At 48.4% G+C, this 23,341-nt stretch overlaps 1 protein-coding gene across 6 annotated transcripts in view; it reads left to right on the top strand.

Annotated features, from left to right (window-relative positions):
- ESYT2 (extended synaptotagmin 2) overlaps positions 1 to 23,341 on the top strand; it is a 79,203-nt gene that overhangs the window by 40,935 nt on the left and 14,927 nt on the right. For 3 of the 6 annotated variants that reach the window (XM_055591401.1, XM_055591398.1, XM_055591404.1), the window contains 8 exons: positions 7,506 to 7,561; positions 11,264 to 11,384; positions 14,040 to 14,216; positions 15,045 to 15,127; positions 16,589 to 16,637; positions 17,688 to 17,777; positions 18,180 to 18,275; positions 19,713 to 19,814. In XM_055591401.1, coding sequence (XP_055447376.1) covers positions 7,506 to 7,561; positions 11,264 to 11,384; positions 14,040 to 14,216; positions 15,045 to 15,127; positions 16,589 to 16,637; positions 17,688 to 17,777; positions 18,180 to 18,275; positions 19,713 to 19,814 — 774 coding nt within the window. Of the gene's footprint in view, positions 1 to 7,505; positions 7,562 to 11,263; positions 11,385 to 14,039; positions 14,217 to 15,044; positions 15,128 to 16,588; positions 16,638 to 17,687; positions 17,778 to 18,179; positions 18,276 to 19,712; positions 19,815 to 23,032; positions 23,096 to 23,341 lie in introns of all 6 variants that reach the window. The other 3 variants (XM_055591399.1, XM_055591400.1, XM_055591402.1) reach the window with 3 other exon arrangements.

The following is a 23,341-nucleotide window of genomic DNA, read 5'->3' as shown; positions in this document are numbered from 1 at the left end:
CCCCACCACAGTGAAAAACTAAGATTTTGGGATTTTGACTGGATGATTTAGACGTATGGAAATCTTTGAATGTGAAACTTTTGTACATTGGTTTGCTTGTTGATTTGTTTAGTTTTGATAATGTGCTACTTGCTTTATAAAAAACAAAACTGCAAGTTTCTGAAGTGCTGCCCTCATGGAGCACATGGATGGACGTGCTGCCCCATTTCAGGCTCAGTGATGGAAGCAGGCCTCCCACCCTCACTTCCCACTCTCGGTTCCTCCTGTTCTTTGATCAGACTGCCATCTCCCGCCACCGGTCTCCACAGGGGATGGTCCCAGGACTCCCACAACTAAGGTCCACGGATGCTCAGGTTCCTTAGTAAATAGCAGTGTTTGCTCATAACCTCTGCACAGCCTCTTGCATCCTTTAAATCATCTCCAGATCAGTAGTAACACCTAATACAGTGTAACTTCTGTGTAAATAGTTGAAATGTAAATGATATGTAAATGGTTGCCTTAGTGCAGCAGATTCAAGTTTTGCTTTATGGAACTTTCTGGAATATTTTTTCTTTCTGAATACTTTTGATCCATGATTGGTTAAATCTGAGGAGATGGAGCTGGAACCCTTGGACACTGAGGCCCAACTGTTTTTGATTTCTGTAAGCCTCAGTTTCCCCATCAATAACACGGAGAGTACAATAATACCTCCGGTAAAAGATTAGATTTGACAACTAAATGTCAGTGGGTAAAAATACTCAGTATAGTACCTGGCATACAGAAGTCTTCAAGTATTTAAGAAATAAAATATTTTCCTATATGTAGGTTTAGCATTCTGGTGGGTCCTGACAGCAGAGGTCAAGGTTTGGTAAGCTTGGATGAAGGTTCTGGGAAGAGCCAGGGAGACCCACTGTCTGCCATTGGACATGTCCCAGAAATTGGTGGCCACCCACTCATGCTGACTTGACATTATTGGCATTGCCTCTGGGGTATACTCTTGAGGGTGTTTCAGAATCCTTAGGTCACATTTAGGTTCATCTCAGGAGTGTGGATTAGACTAGACTGAAATGGGAGGCCTTTTCTAGAACTTCTCCAGGAGGTGGTCTGGGCTCACTCTGAATATGTTTATCCGAGGGGTCCTCCCCGGTAGCAAAGCACATGTCTTCTGAGTCTGTGATCCGCAGATTGAGTTTCTTCATCTATAAAATGGAATTAATATCTTCCTTTAAGAGTGAGTGTGAAAAGAAATTGAATCCATCTAGCTAGGACTCCAGCAATTGACGTTGTTATTGTTCAGTTGCTCGGCCATGTCCGACTCTTTGTGACCCCATGGACTGCAGCATGCCAGGCCTCCCTGTCCATCACCAACTCCCAGAGTTTACTCAGACTCATGGCCATTGAGCTGGTGATGCCATCCAACCATCTCATTCTCTGCCGGCCGCTTCTCCTCCCGCCTTCAATCCTTCCCAGCATCAGGGTCTTTTCAGATGAGTCAGCTCTTCGTATCAAGGGCTAAAGTACTGGAGCTTCAGCTTCAGCATCAGTCCTTCCAATGAATATTTAGGACTAATTTCCTTTAGGAGTGACTGGTTAGATCTTCTTGCAATCCAAGGGACTCTCAAGAGTCTTCTCCAACACCACAGTTCAAAAGCTTCGGCGCTCTGCCTTCTTTATGGTCCAACTCACATCCATTCATGACCACTGGAAAAACTGTAGCTTTGACTAGATGGACCGTTGTCAGCAAAGTGATGTCTCCATTTTTTAGTACGCTGTCTACATTTGTCATAGCTTTTCTTCCAAGGAGCAAGCAGTTGATGTACATTAAGCAAAGAAGGAGGATGAAGGGGGGACTTTAAAAACAGAATGAGCATGTCCTGCTGTCTCATGGAATCCATGCAGGGGCTGCAGCCGAGCATCAGGAACAGGATGACTGGCGCGTGGCCACTGTGGCTGCCGTCCTTTCTCAGGCCTGTTCTGCCTGCTTCGCTATCTCTCCCCGAGACCGTGGCCTCTGGTCCTTCAGGCCACAGGGCAGAGTCCCAGCTGCCATGGCCCCTAGGAGGAGTGAGCCTCCCCTCTCCATCTGTCCTGGCCTGCCCCCTTCCAGCTGCGCCAGGCACAGGTCCTTGGCCCTGAGACCATGAGTGCGGAGGACACAGTGTTTGAACGAGGGTCCCGGAGGCTGATCCTGCCACCCTCTGTGGGAGGCAGCAGTGAGGTGATGAGGCAGAAACTGGCAGGGGGGTCCTCGGAGCCCACTGCGCTGAGGAGGGCCCAGAATGGGGCCACTGGGGAGTTTGAGGGTATTTATCCTGCCAGATGTTCTCTGAGTTTCTTGGAGCAGGGGTTGATATCCTGCCTTATTTTGGAGCTTCTTGCCGCACCGCCAGGGTGCTGGTGCTCTCAGCGGCCCCTCCCCGTGCCCTGGAGGCGCCTGACGCGCTCTCAGCACCCTGCACCTGTGTGGTGCAGAGGGAGTTCTGTCCTGGCCTCTGAGCAGCCGGCCTGTCTTTCCTGTCTTTTTCTGTCTCTGGCTCTCATAGGGCTTGCTCTGGCTCTCCTGCCCAGGGTGGCTCTGTCACCTCAGCTGTCTGTGCATTCAGGAGTGACACTCTTCCCAGTTTGCTGCATCCCAAGTGGAAGCTGGAAGTCCCAGGGCTGTTAAAACATAAGAAAAACATTCGTGACCTTTATCACCAGTCCGGACCAGCAAATTCAAAAGCTCTGGGGAAGGGCGGAGCCACCAGTATGTCTGTAGCACACTTCCTGTGTAGGAGGCTGGCGTGCAGCCAGCGCTGAAATGAGCAGTGTCTGTGGGTTCAGATTCTGTTGGACCCACAGGCCCTCAGAGGGCGCTCAGGGGAGGCATGGCTGAGGCTGCCCTTGCTCCTGTACCTGCTCAGGCTGCTGGGGCTCCAGGTGCAGGGGGTCTCCGCCCCGCCCTGCCCTGCCCCTGCCCTCACTGCTACTTCTCAGCCCTCAGAAAGAGGTAATTTCCTGTCCTTTGGGAACGCTTCCCACTGGCTCTTCAGTTTCCCAAAGGGAGATTCATCCAGACTGCGGGCTGATGGGGAGGGCACTAATTTTCGTTGCTTTTCCTCGATCTGCCCCTAGGGCTGGGTGGACTTTTCTCTCTCACATATCTGGACACCTGTTCAGTCACGCACTCTCAGTCTCGTCCTCAAACACAGAGTCACTCACACTCCTCTCCCTCCACAGCCCTCCAGCTTGCTCTTGTGTGCTCTGGCCTCCCTTGTGCTCCGGGACAGGCCAGCTCCCCGTTCAGGGCCTTGAACAGGCGTGCCTGGAGCCTTCCTTCTTGCATTCGTATCTCTTCAAACTCAGCTGAGTCTGTCCTTCTGTGAATTCTTTCCCCGTCCCCCTAGTATTATTCTTTTTCTCTGAACTCGGGTAGCATTCAGGTACATCTCATCGTTTTGACAAGTGTCCTGTGAGTAGGTGCTCTGTTACCCCCGAGCTTGCAATCTAGTTTTAGTCCCTCGACATGATCGCCCTTTGGGAGGGCCATTGAGAGTTTCTTTGACCTTCTGATTCAGCAGGATGCCCCAGGTTCATGTTAGCAGTTTTTGCCCCAGACCTAGAATCAGCCATTTCTTCAGAGTCTCCTGTTCCCTTTAGTGGCAGATGCATCTAGAGATCGCCGTCATGGTCTAGGGCGTCCATGGGCTTCCCTCTTAGCTCAGTCGGTAAAGAATCTTCTTGCAAGACAGGAGACCTGGGTTTGCTTCCTGGGTTGGAAAGATCCCCTGGAGGAGGGCATGGCTACCCCCTCCAGTATTCTTGCCTGGAGAATCCCATGGACAGAGGAGCCTGGCAGGCTACGGTCTATGGTGTCGCAAGAGTTGGACACGACTTAGCAACTAAACCACCAGGGAGTCCTGTGGAGGTTAGTTTCTTATTAAAGTTGTTGCTTTTGAGTTTGGGTTTGTCCAAAGGAATCTTGACCCTTCAGTTCATACTTAGAGCTGCTTCATACTTAGAGCTGCTTACTCCCCAGCTCTGTCACCCCAGTGTGTGTAAATAATAGAGGTCATACAGTTTCACTCAGCGTCTTCTGCAGTGTAAAGCACAAGTGATTGCATTACGTGCAGTATCCATCTTGACAGGAGAAGCAGTGTTTTAATCAGTACTTTTTACTTGTCCACATCTGTTTAATGGAGTCTCAGCCAACTATATAGAAATTATTCTAAGATAAATACCCACTAGCTGCTGCTGCTGCTAAGTTGCTTTAGTCGTGTCCGACTCTGTGCGACCCCATAGATGGTAGCCCACCAGGCTCCGCTGTCCCTGGGATTCTCCAGGCAAGAACACTGAAGTAGGCTGCCATTTCCTTCTCAAGTGCATGAAAGTGAAAAGTGAAAGTGAAGGCGCTGAGTCGTGTCCTACTCTTTGCGACCCCATGGACTGCAGCCTACCAGGCTCCTCCATCCATGGGATTTTCCAGGCAAGAGTACTGGAGTTGGGTGCCATTGCTTTCTCTGAAATACCCACTAGAAAACTGAGCCAAAAAAATCCAAAAGTTGACTAAATGGATGGAACATATCCCACTAATATCAGGAAAAAAGTGAAAGTGAAAGTCACTCACTCGTGTCCAACTCTTTGCGACCCCATGGACTGTCCAGTCCAGGGAATGCTCCAGGCCAGAATACTGGAGTGGGTAGCTGGTCCCTTCTCCAAATATCAGGAAAATGCTGTTTGAAATAGTGATGGAGTAACCATTCTTTAACTGGCAAATAGACTGATTTTTAACATCTGTGTTTGGTGTGGCTGTAAAGAAAGTACATTTCATACAATTTTGATGGAAATGTAAATTGGTACAATATTAAAGCAATTAGGTAGTGACATGACTTAGCAGCTGAAAACAAGGTAGTGTATATCAGCATAAAAAATGAACATATATCCTTGACAAGAGCTTCAACTTTTTGAATGCTGGTCTCTGTAAGAACATGTGTGTAAAAAGATATTCACTGAATCATTTTGTTGTTCTTCTTCTTCAGTTGCTAAGTCATGTCTGATTCTTTGCAGTCCCATGAACTGCAGCATAGCAGGCTTCCCTGTCCTTCGCTATCTCCCTGAGCTTGCTCAAACTCATGTCCATTGAGTCAGTGATGCCACCCAGCCATCTCATCCTGTCACTCCCTTCTCCTCTTGCCCTCAAACTTTTCCAGCATCGGGATCTTTTTCAGTGAATCAGCTCTTCACATCAGGTGGCTGAAGTATCAGAGCTTCTGCTTCAGCATCAGTCCTTCCAATGAATATTCAGAGTTGATTTCCTTTAGGATGGACTAGTTGGATCTCCTTGCAGTCCAAGGGACTCTCAAGAGTCTTCTCCAACACCACAGTCCAAAAGCAGCAATCCTTTGGCCTTCAGCCTTCTTTATGGTCCAACTCTCACATCCATACATGACTACTGAAAAAACCATAGCTTTGCGTATACAGACCTTGTGAGCAAAGTGATGTCTCTGCTTTTTAATACGCTGGCTAGTTTTTTCATAGCTATTCTTCCAAGGAGCAAGTGTCTTTTAATTTCATGGCTGCAGTCACCATCCGCATTGATTTTGGAGCCCAGGAAAATGAAATCTGACACTGTTTCCACTTTTTCCCCATCTATTTGCCATGAAGTGATGGGACCGGATGCCATGATCTTAGTTTTTTGATTGTTGAATTTTAAGCCAGCTTTTTCACTCTCCTCTTTCATCTTCATCAAGAGGCTCCTTAGTTCCTCCTCACGTTCTGCCATTAAGGTGGTATCATCTGCATATCTGAGATTGTTGATATTTCTCCTTGCAATCTTGATTCTAGCTTGTGATTCATCCAGCCTGGCATTTCCCATGATGTACTCTGCATATAAGTTAGGTAAGCAGGGTGACAATATACAGCTTTGACATACTCCGGTACAGGTTTCTCGCGAGGCAGGTCAGGTGGTCTGGTATTCCCATCTAAGAATATTCCACAGTTTGTTGTGATCCACACAGCCAAAGGCTTTAGCATAGTCAATGAAGCAGAAGTAGATGTTTTTTTAGAATTCCTTTGCTTTTTCAATGATCCAGCATATGTTGGCAATTTGATCTCTGGTTCCTCTCCCTTTTCTAAATCCAGCTTGTACATGTGGAAGTTCTCGGTTCATGTACTGCTGAAGCCTAGCTTGAAGGATTTTGAGCATAATCTTGCTAGCATGTGAAATGAATGCAATTGTAGAGTAATTTGAACATTCTTTGGCATTGCCTTTCTTTGGGATTGGAGTGACAACTGACCTTTTCAAGTCCTGTGGCCACTGCTGAGTTTTCCAAATTTGCTGGTATAATGAGTGTAGCACTTTAACAGCATCATCTTTAAGGATTTGAAATAGCTCAGCTGGAATTCCATCACCTCCACTAGCTTTTTTCATAGTAATGCTTCCTAAGGCCCCCTCAGGATGTCCGGCTCTAGGTGAGAGATCACACCATCGTGGTTATCTGAGTCATGAAGAGCTTTTTTGTGTAGTTCTTCTGTGTATTCTTGCCACCTCTTCTTAATCTCTTCTGCTTCTGTTAGATCCTTGCCATTTTTGTCCTTTGTTGTGCCTGTCTTCGCATGAAATGTTCCCTTGGTATCTCCAATTTTATAAAGAGATCTCTAGTCTTTTCCTTTCTTTTGTTTTCCTCTAACTCTTTGCATTGTTCACTTAAGAGAACTTTCTTATCTCTCCTAGCTGTTCTCTGGAGCTGTGCATTCAGTTGGGTATATCTTTCCCTTTCTCCTTTGCCTTTTGCTTCTCTTCTTTTCTCAGCTATTTGTAAGGCCTCCTCAGACAACCACTTTTCCTTCTTGTGTTTCTTTTTCTTGGGGGTGGTTTTGGTCACACCTCCTGTACCATGTTATGAACCTCCGTCCATAGTTCTTCAGGCACTGTCTCTACCAGGTCTAGTCCCTTGAATCTATTTCTCACTTCTACTGTATAATCATAAGGGATTTGATTTACGTCATACCTGAATGGCCTAGTGGTTTTCCCTACTTTCTTCAGTTTGAGCCTGAATTTTGCAATGAGGAGCTCAGGATCTGAGCCACAGTCGGCTCCCGGTCTTGTTTTTGCTGACTGTTTAGAGCTGCTCCATCTTTGGCTGCAAAGAATATAATCAGTCTGATTTTGGTGTTGACTATCTGGTTATGTAGATGTGTAGAGTCTTCTCTTATGTTGTTGGAAGAGGGTGTTTGCTATGACCATTACTTACAAAAAGGATAAACTGCAAATATTCTAAGTGCTCATCAGTAGGAGGGTGGGTATATAAATAATTATGATTTTACTGGAGAAAATTATGACATCAAAAAACATAAGAACAGGCAAGCTATCAGTACCAATAAGGGACAACAGCTTTGATATTTTATAAAGTGAAAATCAAGGTATAGGACAGCATTATGTACTGAGTAGCCCATTTCATTTATAAAGAAACAGACTTGTATAATTTGATAATGATAATTAGAAGTAGTTTGCATACTTACTATATTTGCCGTTTTTTTAAAAACAGCTTTTAGAAATTAACTGGACAGGACTGACTAATCTTCTCGACATTCCTGGATTGAAGTAAGTACTCTGTCGTGCCCTGTGGCCAGCTTGCTGATGGCATGTGCGTTGGCGGCGTCATGAGACAGCCCAGCGGCTGAGCGCCGTCTCCCGGGCAGTGTCCGTGCCTTTCAGGCAGGGCGCTCAGGCTCCAGAACCCGAGTTGCGTCTCAGGCTCTGGGTTGCAGCTGCACGCAAGCCCTGTTGGGGCTCATTGGAGCCATTTCATTTGTCATGAGGTGTCTTTCCAGTTTTGGTGTTTTAATATCCCAGAAAAATAAAGAAAAGTTTAAAAAGTTTTCAAGCCCTTTCTGGCTACGTTGAAGCTGTGCTGCCCCATCCCTTCCTGCCTTCTCGGCCTTGACGCGCTCCTCCTGGGCGGGGAGGAGTCAGCCTGGACATGCGGCTGCGGGGTGCGCTGGGAGTCTTTGCTCTTCCGTGTGCTCTAGTGTCTGAACCGTGAGGACTCCTTCCAGACGAGCTGTGAAGCCTTCGGGGCATGTCCCTCCTGTGAGGGCGGTGAGGCTTCCTAGTCAGGCTGCAGGTCGTCTGTCCTCCAAGATGGAAGGCGACAGTGGCAGGCCGTTAGCGCCAGGCAGGGAGCCTGCTTCTGGTTTACCACTGCGCTTGAAGGCGAAAGTGCAGTAAGTGTTGCTACAGTTACATATTTCCTAGTGGACACTTTGTTAATCTGTGGGGTTCTTTTCCCTATTTTGCTTAGAAAATTGAATTATGAAAGCCTTGGTTCAGTCTGCTTTTTTTTCTATTCCTTTGTATTTATTATCTCCTTGAAGTGGCCATTAGAAAGAATTTTATTTTGTTTCATTATCAGGAAAAAATGAAGACTTTAATAAGCTGGGGCATAGTTGTAATAATAAGACTTTTTTAGGTTTTAGGTACTGTGATTTATTGGATATAGAGAAGTACCGTTATCTTTAAAAGATTCTCGGAAAGGACAGCGTTAAAAGAATTTTGTAAAAGGGTTGGTTAGCATTCTTGCTTTCAAGAACAAACCCAGCTCACTTGGTCTTCATTAAGCGAGTAAAGGTTTTGACAGACAGTCTGTTCTTCCATCCACCAAGCGGGCGGGGAGCGCCTGCTCTGGGCGTTGGGTGTGGCCTGTGGCCCTGTCAGGTGGCCAGACGGGGCTGGACGCTAATGTCCACAGGACGCCTCCTGACCCACGTTTTCTATGTGTGGCTTTGTTGCCAGGCAGGCTCTTGCTGTGAAGTAGCAGCTTCTGGCTTCTATTCTGTGGTATGCTTAGCAACCTCAGGAGAAGATTCCAGCAAATGTCCCTCTAGTTCCAGCAAAAGTTTCAGAGTTGACCTCTGTTTGTCCACCTTTCCTTGGACAAATTTTCCTGGTTCTGATGATCAGGTCTGGGTCTCATGCCCACACTGAGAGGAGGCAGAGAATGGCTTGAAAAAGTTGCAGTGAAGGACAGGAAGTCCCCCAAAGGAAGGACTCCCGGAGTTGGAGGAAAGGGTGCTGGCCAGTGGCCAAAGCAGCAAGTCCCTGCTGTCCTTTAGTGCAGAAAAGAACGTGGATCCTGCTTGCCTCCCCTCAGCACCGCGACCTGTGCTCGTCAGGCGTCTCCTCTGCAGGTCGCGCTGTGGCGGAGAGAGCCGGTGGGCGGCTCCGGGCCATGAGCCCGCAGCTCTGGAGTCAGTCCCAAACCAGTGGAAAGGGAGAAACGCACGTACACAAGGACACACAGATACACACGTGCAGACACAGCTTCGGTTCATTTCGTGGATTTATATGAAGACAGACTTGGTGTGGCATACCTTCTAGCTGTTGTTCTATATATAGATTTTTATACACATATAAAACATATTCTTATATATTAGGTATATATAGGATTGCATATATTGTTAAGAATATATATGCATATATATTAGAAATACAGGTGGAAACAGGCACACACCATGCAAAAATGAGACCATGGTATAAAAGAAATATAGTAAAATACTCCTTTAAAATTACATATATTTACATATGACATCACTTATATATAATTATGTAAATTTCATGCGATAAAATATATGCATGTGTACTTAACGTAAAACTTGGGCCACTATTTTGTGAAGATTTTATCAGGTAACAGCTGTGGCAGACCTTATCTTGTAAAAGTAAATATTTAATAACTTTGAACCTAACACAATGAAATCTTGCCCCAAGCTTTACTAAATGAACGTCTGCCTGCTCCCTGCATTGACTGCAGAACAGAAGCCGAGGTGTGAGGAGGCGGCAGGACGCCTGAGTCACTTCACGTCACCACGCGTGTTCGCGCTCCCTGCCACTGTTGAGTGAGGAGCCCTAACCCGAGTGTGAGGGGTGAAGGCTGTAGGTGATGCAGGACCGGGTCAGGAAGACCAGGAGGGCGGAAGGCGTGAGGAAGCCGTGCTGTGTGCTGGGCCCTGCCGCGGTCAGGACGGGGGAGTGGCGACTCGGGGGGTGTGCAGCCCGCTAGGGAGCCGTCGGTGGAGGTGCCAGCTGGGCCTTCTGCTGGCAGCACGGGCGTCAGCGGGAGGTGAGGCACAGCCCACCCCCGGGGCAGCGAGCAGGTCCTGAAGCACTTGCGTCAGCAGTGAGGGGTCTTCTGTCTCAGTAGATTTTTCGAAATAAAACTCATGCTTCTGCAGGGAGATTGCCTGGAGTGAGGGTGCTGGGTGCTAAAGCTCTGAGGGACCCCTCCGTCGTCAGCTTGGTGAGCACCAATCCAGTGTCTGCCAGCTTACGCCCTCCGAGTCCCTCTGGAGTGTAGACGCTGGTTAACTGGCCTCTTCACAGAGCAGAGCTGTCTGGGGAGTGTGGTTCCCACGTTGAACTGAGAGGGCTGGCGCTGAGCCTCCACGCCTTGGTTGGCGTTTGGACCCCAGCCTGCAGTGAGGCTCGGTCATCTCTCAGGGCGCGATAGGACTGTCACTGTGTCCCAGGGGATGTTCCGGCTGTGGTTCCTTTACGTCTGCCATGTCCGTAATGCTGACATCTGAGAAGTACTGGCAAGAAGTAAGTTTCTTCTAGGACTCTGCTGTTCTGGCTAAAGGTGCTCTCGCACAGCTGTGCAGCTCAGGTTCTGGGCCCTCAGGAGTGGTGTTGCAGAGACCCCTGACTCTCCACTCACACACATTTACAAAGAATAGACAAAAAGGATATTGAAAGTACATTAGTTTCTTTAGCCCCCACAACTCTATTCCTACTACTGAATTCTCTGTGCAGTGGTGTATACTGTTTCAAATTGATTACAGTATTCAGTACCTAATAAAGTGTAAAGAAGAATGAACTGTAAATTCTTTTACTTCATTAGGAGCTCCGCATATATAACAAGAAAGATGAATTTAATGTAATAAATGTGAGATGAGTAAATGTTTTTTTCATATTCTCTGCATTTTTATGTATGTTTGAAATATTTTATGTTAAAATAAGAAATTTAATTAAATGTATATTCAGTGTTAAATCAGTGATAAAGTTATGTGGAAACAAATGTATGAATGTGATTTAGGACATTAAGAAATGTAGCCAGAATATTACCTCGTGTTCTCAGAATAAATCCCACATAATGGTCACCATAGCAGCATAAATACTGTGTTAGGGGAACTAGCTCTGACCTGTTGGTGGGATATTGTATCATGTTTATGCCAAGTTCACCATTACGGGTGGTAACTAACATGAAGTGTCTGATCATTATTGTTTTTTTTTTAACCTCCCACCTAACAGTGGTTTATCAGATACTATCATTTTGGATATAATATCAAACTATCTGGTGCTTCCCAATCGAATCACCGTCCCTCTTGTCAGCGAAGTTCAAATAGCTCAGCTGCGATTTCCTGTACCAAAGGTAAGCATGTGTTCATTAACACTTAAGATAGACTGAAGGAACTTTTCACGTACATGGGTGCTGAGTCTTCTTGTATTTCTCCTAACAATGACCTTGCCATGTAGATCTTGATGCTGTAAAAGTGGTTTCTCCTGCTCGTCCTTAGGAGGTTGGCTAAGGGCCATTTGGCCTAAAGCTTTCGGAGACTTAAGGGCAGTTCTTAAACCTCAGAGGTGCTCACAGGGATTTAATTCTGCAGAGGTCACTGCAAATTGTAAAGGACAGCTGTGACAACTTACTTACTGCCTCAGAAAGACTTTCTGCTTGTGTGTAAGACGCACGTCTTAGCCTGAGCTGGGAACCTTGTGCCAGGCTCCTGCCAGGCGTGAGGAGCGGTCGTCTGTGGAGTCCTTCAGGGCGGACGTGCCGTGGGTGTTAAGCCCCCCCTACGGAGTGAGCGGGCAGGGCTGGGCTGAGTCACGGCCTGGGGCTTGGCGGCAGCTTCACTCTGGGAGCACATCCCTCAGAGTGTCTTCATCTGCAGGTTGGGGTGGCGCCTCACACAGGGGACCACACATCTTGGAGGCACCTTCATTTGAGTAAAGTAAACAACCTCAGCCCGAGACCACGAGAGCCTGCCGGGCATGGGTGTGGAATCCTGTCTGAGGCCCAGAGCACGTTCTCAGAGGGCTGCTCCTAGTGGTTTGCGTCCCGCCTGTGTGATCTCACTGACCGTGGGCTCCAGAGGTGGAGTGGGCAGCCTGTCACATGGTGTCTGGCCTCAGTTCAGAGTTTGTTTCATGAAGGAGAAGTCGCCAGCCTCCCCCTGCCTGTTACCTTCTAGGAAGCTCGGCCTTAGTGACAGTGCACAGACCAGCAAGCACTCGTGAGCAGCCCTGCTTGTTCAGAGTAGCAGCGCCCAGTCCTCACACCCCAGGTAGTCATACTGCTGGCGTTCAGCAGGTGTGACGGGACACGGCTGAGGTGGGGATGTCTTTCTTCCTTCACTTAGCATCCTCAGCTCGGGGAACGCAGGCCTGCCTTTGCACGTAGGAGTCCTCCTGCTCCTAGGCCATGGGCTCTGTGTTCTCTGAGCACTGGGGACCGTCTGAGCCTGCCCGGATCCACCCTCCATGCCGCTTAAATATGTGGCCACAGTGTCTAAGCATTAGATTGGTGAAAATGTGAACGGGAGGTTGGCTGTTATTTTTATAAGTATCAGTTCAGTTCAGTCACTCAGTCGTGTCCGACTCTTTGCAACCCCATGAACCGCAGCACGCCAGGCCTCCCTGTCCACCAACTACTCCCGGAGTTCACTCAAACTCATGTCCATCGAGTTGGTGATGCCATCCAGTCATCTCATCCTCTGTCGTCCCCTTCTCCTCCTGCCCCCAATCCCTCCCAGCATCAGCGTCTTTTCCAATGAGTCAACTCTTCGCATGAGGTGGCCAAAATATTGGAGTTTCAGCTTTAGCATCATTCCTTCCAGTGAACACCCAGGACTGATCTCCTTTAGGATGGACTGGTTGGATCTCCTTGCAGTCCAAGGGACTCTCAAGAGTCTTCTCCAACACCACAGTTCAAAAGCATCAATTCTTCAGCACTCAACCTTCTTCACAGTCCAACTCTCACATCCATACATGACCACTGGAAAAACCATAGCCTTGACTAGACGGACCTTTGTTGGCAAAGTAATGTCTCTGCTTTTCAATATGCCGTCTAGGTTGGTCATAACTTTCCTTCCAAGAAGTAAGCGTCTTTTAATTTCATGGCTGCAGTCACCATCTGCAGTGATTTTGGAGCCCCCCAAAATAAAGTCTGATACTGTTTCCACTGTTTCCCAACTATTTCCCATGAAGTGATGGGACCGGATGCCATGTCTTCATTTTCTGAATGTTGAGCTTTAAGCCAACTTTTTCACTCTCCTCTTTCACTTTCATCAAGAGGCTTTTGAGTTCCTCTTCACTTTCTGCCCTAAGGGTGGTGTCATATGCATATATTTATCTATAAAAATATGTGTCATCCTGTGCTGATTGGTTCATGAACAGTGCCTGGTAACTTAAAGTGTTTATGGTATAGAATGCTACCCCCTCAAAAGAGAACTTTACCACTTGTGTTTACCTTGAACACAAGGTAAACAAAGGTAAGCACAAGGTAAAGGTGGGCATTTTATCAATTAAGCAACATCTTAGGGAAAGAGAACTGTGTTGTCTGTGAGTGTATGTATCTCAGAGTTTCAGTTTCCTATCCATAAAATAGGTTTAATGACTATTTCATAGGATTATTCTAAAAATGCAGCACAGTGATCGGTGGGTATCAAGGACTTAGGAAGAGTCTGCTGCATCCCGGGGTGCTGGTCTCCACTGCAATTACCGCCCATGGGATTCCTACCAGGACACTGCACTGTTCCGGGCCCACGAGGCCCTGTGTCGCATGCCTCGCTTCTGCCGTCGGCCCTGCCCAGCCGGGGCCCCTCCCTCCCAGGAGGGTCAGCAGCTCATGCCGGCGTCTCCATCTCTGGCCTCTGGTCAGACCCTTGGGCCCCATGGTCTTGCACCTGAGGCACTCGTGTTTGCCTTCTTTGCTCAGGGGAGAGGCTCTGTCTTGTCCCCAAGCCAGCCTCTGCTCCAGGTCTGTGGGTGAACCGGTGAATAGTCTGCTGTGTCTTCTTTCCAGGGTGTCCTGAGGATACATTTTATTGAAGCTCAGGATCTTCAGGGAAAAGACACTTACCTTAAGGGACTTGTCAAGGGGAAATCAGACCCCTATGGAGTGATTCGAGTTGGCAACCAGATCTTCCAAAGCAAGGTCATCAAGGAGAACCTCAGTCCAAAGTGGAATGAGGTGTATGAGGTGAGGGAGTGGTGAGTGCTTGGTGCGAGGTGAGAGGTGGGTGCCGTGAGCCCTTCCCCAGGGTCCGCTCTAGCTCCCACCCCCGTGTGGTGGTGGTGTGCTTGTTCAGTGCGCAGTTCTCTTTGCTTTGATTTTCAGTCTTTAAACATACTTCACCTTGTATCCCTGCCTCACACACAATTTTAAACCTTAAGCTATCTCAGTAAATAACTGGCCACTAACACACAGATATACTCCACGATGAGGTTAGTTATGTGCTGTTGTGTGAGTTTGCAGTTAGTGCATCTGGACATCTCTTCGTGTCCCAGGCACAGCCACTCACGTGGGAAGACGCCCTCATGTCCTCACACGAGGGATCTGGCCTTCGGGCTCAGCACTGTAACCAGTGCCTTTTGGGTGTCATGGGGCCGTATTCGTGCACTTGGCCAAGTTGCCCCCAGAGAGTGCCTCTCGGAGTGAGCTGCTGCCTCACAGGGCATGTGGCTTGGAAAGAACTGGAAGAAGGTACACTTTTTACCCCGCCAGCTTCTGGTCCTCCCTGCCCTGTCTGTTGCCGGACCTCCCAACTTCCGAGTGGTGGTGAGGGGCCAGCCCTGCCCGGGGCTGCTGCAGGAGTAGAGAGAGGTCCGCGCCTGTAGCCTGGAAAGGTGGGAGCAAGCTCGGTGCCATGTGCCAGGGGAGTTCCCAGGGGCTTCTGCCGTCAGCTGTGTCTCAGGTCTGATAGTGGGGCCTGGGCGCGGAGCAGCCGCTGGCGCCGATGTCAGCTGCGGCTACGACTCAGAACAGACGCTCGTAAGGGTGAGACAGCCATGCACTGGTACCTTCCAGGCTCTGGTCTATGAACATCCCGGACAGGAATTGGAGATCGAGCTCTTTGACGAAGACCCAGACAAGGATGACTTCCTCGGAAGGTAAGTCCTCCGTGACTGAGGGTGTGGACTCTTCCTCTTTGATAGTCATTCTTAAACTTGTAACATCAGACCAGGTTTATTACATGTTACATGTGTGTTAAAATGGCTTTTTGATGCTAGGTTTGTTTCACCTTAGACCTCTTAAAACATGTTTTTTGTTCCTAAAACAAGTTTTACATTTAAGTAAGACAAGGAAAGCTAAGTTAAACAAAGCTTGAAATTCACTTTCTTGGCTGTGCTGCCCCATTTAAGTGCTCAGCCACCAGCTGCAGCCCCTCACGCAGCCCAGCTCCCCAGCCTTGCACCCAGCAGGCCTCTGGGCTCCAGGCTCTAGAAACAGGTTTGTGAACTTCTGATTTGTTATTGGCCTGTGGGGGTGGAGATAGATAGTAATTTACATTGTGCCTATATATTGGTAAAATAAATACTGACTTGTTTACTTAAATTGAACGTGTACAGCTGAAAAAATATGAACTATCAAAAAACACACTTTAGCCTATATAACTGAATTTCTTGTGGCAAAAAAGATAGAAGGGTAAATGACACTGATCAGCTCTGGTTTCATCAAGGATGGCCTGTGGGTTAGGCTGTGACCTCAGAATTCGTTTGTGAGACCCTTTATCGAAGAACAACCAAAAGGTTGTAGGCAAGGCAACGAACAGATGAGATTTGCAGTAACGCCTCTGTTAGATTCCGGTGTCAGGGGCTGAGTCCGGGGGCTGGCTGGGCCCCGGGAGTCTGTAGTGGAGCAGGGGACCCGGGGCCGTGCGGGGCAGCGCGCAGGGACAGAGAGGAGGGGCTGCGGAAGACGGGCGTGCGATCGTCCCGCCCTGCTCGGCTCTGGCTCCTGCCGCCTCACGCTTCCCAGCAGAGCAGGACTATGGAGGGAAATGGGACGGGCTGTTCGGGGTCGTTCCAGGCACGAGGCAGAGGCCTTTGCGGCCCTAGAGGTGCCGATCAGAGCTGAGGAAGCAGGGCTAGAAAGGTGGTCAGCGCCTGATTCAGCACACCTAGACGGAGCCCCATCCGGAGCAGCGGGTGTGGCTCAGAGAGAGCATGTCCCACCCACCCTGGTCGAATGCGTCTGCCCCGCACACCCTGGGCTCCCCTGTAGACACGCCCACCCTGCCCCAGGGCTCCCCTGTAGACCTGCCCGCCCCGCCCCGGAGCTCCCCTGTAGACATGCTCACATGCCCGGGGCGCCTCCAGACCACTCACTGCCTGTGGGGAGGACCAGCGTTCCCATCCCTGACCTCAGCCGTGCCGTGCTGCGTGTTCCCTGCTCACTTCACACCTGGGTGGAAGCTTGAGGAAGCTTGGAGGATGAAGCTTGTTTCCTGATAAACTGTAGCATTCTGTTGCTTTTCTGGAGTACTTTTTCATAGAGTAATGCTTAAGTTTATTTCAGTTTTCAGAAGTGGTTTTCTGTGTTCTAAAGTTGTTGTATTGTTATTTCTATAGTCTTATGATTGATCTTATTGAAGTTGAAAAGGAGCGCCTTTTAGATGAAGTAAGTTTCCTTTGAGTATTGTTCTATTCCGTGAGTGTTGATGGCGAGTACCCACTGCCACCATCCCTGGTGGTCTGAGAACTTAACAGCCGCTCACAGACGCTGAGAACTTAGGCCTTCCAGTCCCAGCGAAGTGAAAATAAGTCAGCACCTGCCAGAAGCACAAAATCCTCAAGGATACACACACACACCCACTTTGTTTCAGGCAGGCATGGTCTGCTTCGGAGTCAGGGCAGAGTCTGGTAGAAGCTCCCGAGAATCGGGCATTAAAAGGTAGTTGGGAGTCATAGCAGAGCGGCGCAGTGCAGTTGATGAGACATTGTCCCAGGAAAGACACCCACAAACGCATCATGAACTGACAGCCACAGACGCTGCTTCAAGCAAGATGCTGCTATCAGAATAAAAAGGATAAGGAAGGAAGTTTGTGATGGCTGCTAAAAGATGGGTAAGACTTGGATAAGTAAGGCGCAGTTAAGCAAATCTCTGTTGAGAACTCTTCTCAGCTGCACACAGCACACCCTAGACAGGCGTCTGCAGTTTGTCCTACCATCCCGTGTGCTGTGTGCTTCGTCGGGCCCACCAGACACGCCCTGCACTTGGACGTCTCTCCTAACGCCGAGTGTTTGAGCGCCGTCCTCATTTAACAGCTTGATGGCTTTTAAGCTGAAACGAGTGTGAACCAATTATTGTTATACAGTCATGAGGAAAAGCACACTTGTTAGCATGTCTGATACTGAAATTCAGTACTTGGGATCAACATTATATTTTTTCTTGGCCCCTAAATGCTATGGATGTCCATACATAGAATCTTGGTAGCGCTGGGTGGTACGAGAGGACGTTTGAGTCCTTGCATGTCACACAGGGATGGCACTGGGAGTCAGTGAGTTAACACACAGAGCGGCCCCTGCTGTCAGTTTCTGGGGCCAGCAGCTCCTTCTCAGGCCTGGAGCTAAAAGTGTCAGGACTCGGGCCTTCTGGGTTTGTAGAGACTGCTCAGCTCATGTGTCTGATCAGGAGGGCTTTGGCTGACCGGTCTCACTTTCTCCGCAGTGGTTCACCCTGGACGAGGTGCCCAGAGGGAAGCTGCACTTGAAGCTGGAGTGGCTCACACTCATGCCCGACGCGTCGAACCTTGAGCAGGTGCTGGAGGGGCCCCACGGCAGCCCGCAGTCCTGGGCACTAAGAGTGGTGCCTGAAACTGTGCTGCTGCTCCCTTACAAACTCGGATCGGTAACGTGACTCTCATGCTGTGAGTCACCGAGGTGGCATCGGCACAGATTAGAGCCAGCGGGAGTTTACAGGCATCCGCAGGCTCTCGGAGGTCTCAGGGCTCGTGCTTGGGTGCCCTGCAGGGACTTGGGGAGCCTCAGGTCACCTGAGCACTTTGATCTGAGTGGAACCTTGTTGTGTTCATTCTCTGTACTGCGTGTATGGGATGCTTAGTTCCCCATCTCCCTTGTTTTCTTGAGCAGTGTAGGCATAATTAGATAGAAACAGGAAGCTTGGAAACCCACCTGCTGAGGCTTTTCCCTTTCTCTGTAGGTGCTGACAGACATCAGAGCTGACAAAGACCAAGCCAATGACGGGCTGTCCTCCTCACTGCTCATCTTGTACTTGGACTCGGCCCGGAACCTTCCGGTAGGTGCTGGTTTCTGGCAGCGGCTCCTGCTGGGTTTAGCCGTGTGCTCTGCGTGTGTTGCTGTGCTTTCCCTACCCTGCAGCCCGGGAGAGCAGCGGTGGAGGGGATGCAGGTGCACTCCCTTCATGGATGTAGTGTTACGTCCCCACCTTACTGGCTTACCCAGGGTGATCAGAACTAGCTGACGTGTTTTAGCACACAGGAAAAGAAGGACTTAGTAGTTAGGAAAGAAAATACCCTGTGGAGAAGTGCTAATTACTGAAATTCATGCCCGAAGATGAAAATCGAATCCCTTTGGCATCCCCCCGGCCGTGGCATGGCGGGGTGAGGGGCCGCATGGGCGCAGGGATGCCCTGCGCACGGCTTCTGGCCCCAGGCTCGCACCACGGAGGACAGTTTCACAGGCGGTGGCAGCGCTCGGAGAGGAGGCGGCGAGCCAGCCCTGCTGCGGCGCTGCCTCCACGCTGAGGGCACTGGCTTGTCATCAGAGTTCACCGTTGCGACAGCATGTTTTAGAGCCCGTCTACCTGTTCAACAGATGGCCTGTCTGCTCCATTTCATCGTGTTGGAGGCCAGTTTTGTTAAAGACTGCTGTCTCCAGAGGCAGGGTGTTTCCTCCTGAGATGACATGATACTCAGTGCCCAGTCACCTGAGTGCCCGTGTGTGCCCCCGGGTGCACCCTTGTTGTGGGTGGCGCCTAGGTGTCCCGCCTGACCGTGCTCACACCACCCTGTCCCTTTACCTCATGAAATGCACACCCTAATTCTGTTCAGCACCTCTCCAGGGTTTAAATGGTACATTACTTGGGTTTTGCTCAAAAGCAAACTCGATGTATTTTGTGCATCTCTGTTTTATTTAAAATTTTTAACAATTAAAATTTGATTGATCATCTGTATTTTTCATTTTGCAAAGATGTTAACTGAACTGTGTTTATGAATGTGTATAATTGTACCCTTTCTTTCAGTGAAGATTTAACCTTTCTGCAGAATGACTTGTACGGTAGAACTTTTTGTTTTTAACCACAATTTAAGTTTTAAAGTCTTTTATAATGCCTGATGGGAGTGAGTTTGTTGTATATTTTAGAACAGAGGAAAGTGGTGGTGAATTGGCTTCTCTTGAGAGCTGTGTGTTTTGTCACATTAAATTAAATTAAAACGGAATGATGTCACGTAAGCAAGGGACAGAAAGAAAAGTGAGCGTATTAACCTGCTATGGAAAGGGCACTTTGTGCATGAAGTGTGCTCTGGCCGTCAGAGGCAGAGGACCCTGAGCAGACCCTCAGCCCAGGGCCTGCTGGGACGGGAGTGTGCGGCGTCCCCGCGTCTCCGTGCGGCTCTCTGACTCTGCCTGCTGCATCGTGGGTCAGTGCTTCCGTGCCTCCATTGACCACAATCCACCATTCTTTGCTTTCTCCTCCCATTTCCACTTTCCCAAGAGTATCTACGAGGGAAACTTTGGGTGTGGCTACTTAAAAGAGAGGCGAGCGTCGGGACTAGTGTTTTGTGAAAATACTGCCTCAGTCTATAGAGCACTATTTGTGAGTTCTCAGCGTTCCTCCTTCTTGTGTTTGGTGGAGACTGCTAGAATGTGGACTGGAGACTAATGCCGTCTGTCAGTGCCGGAATGACGTGCATGCCTTCAGTCTTGCATGATTTCAGTTCCTGTGAGTGTTGCTTTCGTGCCTGTTTTGTGAAACGTAACTCTGCTTTAACTAACATTGGTGACTGCATCTGATACCGAGGTGGACCAGCCCGATGAGCCATGGAGGAGCCTTGGGCTCTGACGCTGCTCCTGGCCCTGAAATTTTTTTTTAAAAAAATCATCTGAGGAAACAGTGAAACCATAATGATTAAAATGGATTTTCTTACGGTTCATCTCAATGTGAGATGTAAATATTTCTTTGCAAGCTTTCAGAAATCTTCCTTAAATCTGCTTTCTCCTCCTGACCAGACACAAGGGGTATCAGAGCCTGGCTTTCCATAAAGTCCCCGAGGCCCCGGGAACAGTGGGTGAGACAGAAACTCACTGCTGCCTGAAGATGTGCCTTCTCCCCCGTGTACCCGGAGCTCCTAGGGGGAAGAAGTGTATGTTGACTTTGCGATTCGCTGCTTTTAAGGAGCTTCAAGAATTCCTGGGGTGGGTAGTTCCTGGCCTGTATCTGGGAAGTGGTTTTCATGCCTGTGTTTCCTGAGTCCGTGCTCTGGAGCCTGATTCCTGGCACTGTTTTGGTCCTTTTAGCAGAGTTATTTTCACTTGCTTTGGGCTCAGAGGAAGCCAATGGCTTAGTCCTTAGTCTAGAAACTAATTATTGATTTAATTCAATAACTAGTGAGATTCTTAAAGCTCATTTGTTTCATTTTCACTTGTTTTCATTTTTATTTCAGCATGCATACTCAGTTTATTCTTATTTTTAAAACGAAGGGGCGGGGAGCAAAACTGAAAGAAGCAGCATTTTGTCCCATTTGATGGATGAAGACAGTCAAGCCAAACGAGGGGCAGGTGGGCTGCTGTCTCCTGCAGCACCCGCCCCCGAGCAGCTGTTGGGGGGTCAGGAGGAGGCAGTTGTGCCTCTGGCTGCTGCTTCTGGTCACTCCCAGGAGTGTCCCAGTGGGGCCTGTGCTGGAAGCTGCTGCCTGTGCCAGCCAAGCTGGCTGTATAGTTACTGTTTTCTGTGACTGCTCCTTTTATAGGAAGTGCTTCTGCCCTTGTGTCGGGATTTTTTTAATTGCTTTGTTATATTTAGCTAAGGTGTTGATTGATCCAAACTACCTTTCCTCCTGAGTTATCAAAACCACATACTCGGCTTGGATTCAAATATAGGTGTCACCAAAAAGTCCTGCAAACGAATCTGGATAGATTGATCTCTTCCCCCTCTGGTTTTCAGTATGTTGTGGATCTGTCCCTATGTCAGCTGTCCCCAAAGGCTGAGCCTGTTGCTATTTCCAGCGGAGGTTTTGGGCGGCTGCCAGCCCCACACCCTGGTACCTTCTGCTGCTCGAAAACGCTCCTCCTGTCCAGCCCCGTGAGTGTGCTCTCACCCCCGGTCCCGTCTGGAAACCTCAGCACACGGACCTTGCTCCCCAGCTGGAAAGGGCCTCTCTATCCTGTGGCCTCAGTACTTGGACCTTCTCCTCTGGCCAGAGGAACAAGAGGGTGTTTTCTGACCCCCAGAGGCCTCTGTGACCACATGCATCTCCGGAGCACTTTCCAAGGGCTCTGCGTGCAGAGCTCATTGCGTCTCGGGCCAGTGGAATCCCTCCTTAGATGAGGTGCTGAGATTAGAGACCAGGGTTGCCTCTAGGAATCCGCAGAGCCAGGATGATCTGAACTCAGCCGTGTGACCCAGAGCCCAGTTTTCCACCCTCCTGTCTAGTCCATCCTCGTATAAAGTGAACTTGTTACCACTTCAGTAAGTCTGTGAGTTCATAGTGCTGTCTATGGAGTCCATCTGAGAGGAGTGTTGTTCGCACTGACGCCCACTCCATCCGTAGAGATCCTGGCTGTGACGTGGAGCCCTTGGGCGAGGTGCTCCTCCACACTCTGTTAAAAGTAATTTCAGCTCTCGCTTGGAAACAGCGCAGGTGACTATTGGTGGTGAGTCGCCCCAGTGCCGGCAGTGCAGTGACGTCCAGAGGCTTCACGCTGGGCCCCCACCGAGCTCTATCCACCTGCTCTGTCACACCCCTGGCCTGGGCAGCCTCCCACGCCCTCACATGGCTCCTCTTGCTCGCTTAGCCCACACCAGAGCCTCTCTCCTTGCATCACGTCAGCTGGTGCACGCTGGAATAACACGCATGCAGTAAGGTCACGTCTGTAGAGAGGGAGCTAGCTGTAGGGCGGGTTCTCAATGTCTGCACTCAGCTCTCCTCAACCTCAGGGCTGCAGTTCCCAGCCCGGCCCAGCCCTGCCCCAAGGGCATCTGCTGGACTCAATGTTCCAGGGTGCTTCATAAAGAATAACACTCAATTTGACGTTAATTCCAACTCAGGTGATAAAATCTTTCATCTTAAATGTTAATCCTCAAAGGATCTTGCAAAACAACTCTATCTTGACTTTTTGAGGGCAATAAAGTAATGAGTTTTTAAAATCAAAAAAAGTAGGACATAAAACCCGTAATAATAATAATAGAATAGTACAACTTTAAAGCGAGGGGGAGCTTTTGAGATGATCTGATCCGCTTCTGCATTGTATGCTTGTAGAAGAGTGGGGGACGAGGTAGATCAGGTCCCATCTTTGCTGTGATTTTTTTTCATGAGAAGATAAAGTTCAGAAGGAAGAAAGGTAGCATTTGCTCTTCCAGGATATGATTGGCTTGAGAGCAGTTGGGACATCTCTGGCCCATTGATTTGTACTTTAGATGAAACCTTCAGCTTAATTATGGTTGAAACTTTACGATTTTTTTCAAGGGACAAATCCTAGGGTTTGTTCAAGCTAAGGATAGCAAACAGAACCCTTTCCTCGGGTGTCATTTTTGGATTTTTCAAATCCCAAAGACAAGAGGGATGGGAGGAAAAGAACAGTGATGTAAAGGCTGATCTGCTTTGATATTTACAGATTAAAGGTTTAGTCTAAGAAAATCTTGGGCATAAAGAATACTTTTACAGCTAATATTTACTGTTTCTTTGTGTAATTCTTGGTGGGTTTTGTTTAAAAAATTTTTTGTTCTCATAAGTTTTCATGTCATTAACCTTAACATAAACTCCTCATTGCATGTTTATTAACCCTTGGTATATTCATTTTCTTCTGACTTGAAAGAGTAACCCATTAGAATTTAACCCTGATGTCTTGAAGAAGGCTGCAATTCAGAAAGCTTTAAAGGTAAACTAATAGTTTTCCCTTCGAAAGTTGATGAAAACGTATTGAAAGAGATGATGCTTTAACCCATATAGGTTTATTGACAGATTCTTCGCAAAGTAATAGAGTCATAATTACTTGTTTAGTTGAAGAGAGGCTACTTTTATTGTTAAAGAATTTAGTAGTTAGAAGAATTTAAATCAACTCTGATGATAAATTTGTAAGATATCAATGTGGTAAATTAGACTTTTGTCCTGTTGGCCTTAGGCA

The sequence above is a fragment of the Bubalus kerabau genome, chromosome 8 (genome assembly GCF_029407905.1).
Source record: "Bubalus kerabau isolate K-KA32 ecotype Philippines breed swamp buffalo chromosome 8, PCC_UOA_SB_1v2, whole genome shotgun sequence".
Lineage (NCBI taxonomy): Eukaryota > Metazoa > Chordata > Mammalia > Artiodactyla > Bovidae > Bubalus > Bubalus kerabau.
The sequence above is the reverse complement of the archived record's forward strand: the minus strand, read 5'-3'. Positions and strand labels throughout refer to the sequence as shown.